Raw genomic sequence first — 3228 nt, 5'->3', positions numbered from 1 at the left:
CATGAACTTTGGAAATCATCGCCTAGGTCCTTAGAAGCTATAAAATTCATTCAAAAAGCTTGTGTTTCTAGCTGGGCAGGATGGCGCACAACTTTAATCCCAGCACTCAGGAGGCAGAGGCAGGCAGATCTCTGTGAGTTCAAGGCCAGCCTGGTCTACAAATCGAGTCCAGGACAGCCAGGGCTACACAGAGAAACCCTGTTTGGGGGGGGGGGTTGAGGGGGGAGAAGCTTGTGGTTTGTTTTAGATTGTTTTGGTTTAAAGAACAAACTGTAAACCAGGTAGTGAAGCCCTAGTAACGTGCTTAGACAAGAGGGTGCCTGCAGAACTTTGGCTCCTGTCGCTTGCCAAAAGGTCACGGTGACACAGCCTCGTTTGGGGTAGACAGTTCCGAGCTCTTCATTCTAGACAGCGCAAGAGACTCTCACTGAGCCAAACTTACAAGTGCACACCCCTAAGGAGGGCTTGGTGCATGCGCACACAAGAAGTGCTATTTCCCCCATGCTCCCCAGGAGAGAGGCTCTTTAAGAGGATTGGAAAGGTTTCCTTGGGGCTCATCTTTGTTTTCCAGGACTGGCTCAGTGGGTAAGAGCACTGGCTGCTTTTCCAGACGACCTAGGTTCAATTCCCAGCACCCTCATGGTGGTTCACTACTGTCTGTAACTCCAGTTCCAGGGGATCTGACACCTTCACACAGACATTTATGAAGGTAAAACACCAATGTATATAAAATAAGAAAGAAAGAAAGAAAGAAAGAAAGAAAGAAAGAAAGAAAGAAAGAAAGAAAGAAAGAAAGAAAAGAAGGAAGGAAGGAAGAAAGAAAGAGAGAGAGAGAAAGTTTAATCCCCTCCCCTAAAGAAATGTTTCCTTAATGCAGTTGTCTGAGAAGGCCCTGGTGGGGTGGGCAGGCACACTGGACAGAGTGTGATAGAGAGGTATCACTGGGGACACTTGCAGGACAGAGACCTCAGAACTGAGAGAAAACCTATAAAAGTAGACGGTAGCTTTCACTTGTTATGCCACGGTACAGGAAGAAGACATCACTGTAAACTTAGAGATGTCCCCTAGTGTCCACTGGTTTTGCCCACTCCGTGCCTTGCAGCCCAGCAGAAAGGGGGGTGGGGTGGAAGCAGCATCTGCCATTTGCATCCTTTGTGGGGGGGGGCTGTGGCTTCTGGGCCACCTGCGGTTTGCGGGACCCAGGTTGCTTCTGCATTCTCTTTGGCAGTTGTTACCGGGGTTAGGCATGACCGGTGATGCTTGCTGTCCTGGCCACACACCATTGCTTGGGTGTTTTGCTGGGAAGGAAAATAGTCTGGCACTCCCAGGAGCCCAGAATACCCCCACCCCCACCCCAGTTTCGGGGTATGAGCGGCTGGCTATGACGCCGCTGCCTGAGGCTCCTTCAGGCCTGGTGATCCAGCTGTCAGGCCTGTTCTCGCTTCCACCCACTCTTCTCTTTCACAGACAGTGCAATGTCCAACTCTGTGATTTCCACTGCCTAAGAGAAATTTGCTTTTAATGTCTAAGATGCTCCGAAGCTTAGGCTGGGGGTGGTGGTGGTAGAGGTGGGCATGGACAGAAAAGGGAACACCTCTTGGAACACGCACACACATGTGCAAGCACACACGGAACCCTTTGTGCTGCCAGCACCGCCAATGACGTCACTGAGTGAGCTGTTCCGAGCTGTCGGAAAGGGCTAAGCCAAGAATTTCTGTCGTGAATATTTCTGCAGTGATTTCCTCGGGAAGCTCTTTCTGGAGGCAGATTTCTGGACCTAGACAGGCAAAGAAAAGAAAGCCAAATGCCTTTCCAGTGATGAGGCGCCTAATGAGAACAAGCCCTCAAAAAGCCCAAGGGAATGAGGGCCGACACTCAACAAAAGTGGTAGGCGGGCTGGGGAACAGCTAAGGGCACTTGCTGTTCTTTCTGAGGACTGGGGATGGATTCCTGCCACCCCTACAGTGGTACACAACCATCTGCAACTCTAATTCCAGGGGACCCGATGCCCTCCTCTGAGCTTCCTGGGCATCAGGCATGCACAGGGCACACAGACTCACAAGCCAAACACCCATCCACGTAAAACAAACCCTTGAAAGGAAGGAAAGAAAAGAGGGGGTGGAGAGACTTTGTGCTGAGGCTCGGCCTCCATCATGGAATGGAGTCCTATTAACTGAGGTCCTGGCAAACCTGGCTAGACAATAAAAGGAAGAAGAAGTGGCAGGGGGATGGACCGGGCAGCTTGGCTCCCATCTTCTCAGGAGCTGTGGGTCCTGACCACCAACTACCCTGGGCTTGTTGGTAGAGATTTTCCAGCCCAAGCAAGCCTAGAAGAGCTGTTTCAATGGACTCCTAAGGGTAAGCTTGGGACAGTAACATCTGTGAATGACAACCGACTAGGAAGAGGTGGGGGGTTCTTGGGGTACAGGGAAAAGAGGAAAAGGACTTTTCATTTGTTTACTACTGGGGATAGATTCAAGGCTATCAGGCGTGCGAGGAAAGCTGTCTGCTGTCAAGCATAGCCCAAGGCTAGGAGGACCTTGGATAGGGAGATGCCCTGGAGGATAACGTGCTTGCCACACAAGGGAGGATGGGACTCAGTTTCCCAGAGCCCACGTAGAAGCCTAGCAATGACAAGGCTTCTTCTGTTCAGAACCAGGCAGGCAGACGGGGGAGCTTGGGGCTGAGTGGACTCGCCATAACCAAAGAGCTCCCTCCAGCTTTGGTTAAGGCCCTGTCTTCGTGAGTGTTGTAGAGAATGCTCAAGGAATTCACAGGGTATTTGCTTCTGTACTCTGCACTCGCACACAGACACATATGCACGAACACCTATCCATGAACACACACACACACACACACACAGAGTCATACACATGTGCACATGCGAGACAAAAGAAAAGACTAGAAAGGTGGGCCACGTGGCTCAGGGGATGAAATCACTTCTCATCAAGGCTGAAGACCTGGGTTCTATCTTCAGGACCTACATACATGGTGTAAGGAGAGAACTGACCACACACACGTGCATACACACAGGCACAGGCACAGGCACATGTGCACATGCACACACACACGAGAGAGAGAGAGAGAGAGAGAGAGAGAGAGAGAGAGAGAGAGAGAGAGAGAAAGAAAAACTTTTAAGAAAAAGAACTTGAAGCCAGAAGATATAGTAGCACACCTGTAATCCCAGCACTTGGGGGGCTGAGGCAGGAGGATCAGGAGTCCAGGGCT

The 3228-nt window shown here is 50.8% G+C and overlaps 1 protein-coding gene across 1 annotated transcript in view; it reads right to left on the bottom strand.

Annotated features, from left to right (window-relative positions):
• Positions 1 to 1633: 1633 nt before the first annotated feature.
• The window catches only part of Wdr66 (WD repeat domain 66), a 66691-nt gene continuing 65096 nt past the window's right edge, over positions 1634 to 3228 (bottom strand). The window contains exon 20 of the mRNA XM_021187174.2: positions 1634 to 1777. Coding sequence (XP_021042833.2) covers positions 1665 to 1777 — 113 coding nt within the window. The 3' untranslated portion in view covers positions 1634 to 1664. The remainder of the gene's footprint in view (positions 1778 to 3228) is intronic.

Source organism: Mus pahari, chromosome 23, assembly GCF_900095145.1.
Source record: "Mus pahari chromosome 23, PAHARI_EIJ_v1.1, whole genome shotgun sequence".
NCBI classification, from domain to species: Eukaryota; Metazoa; Chordata; class Mammalia; order Rodentia; family Muridae; genus Mus; species Mus pahari.
The sequence above is the reverse complement of the archived record's forward strand: the minus strand, read 5'-3'. Positions and strand labels throughout refer to the sequence as shown.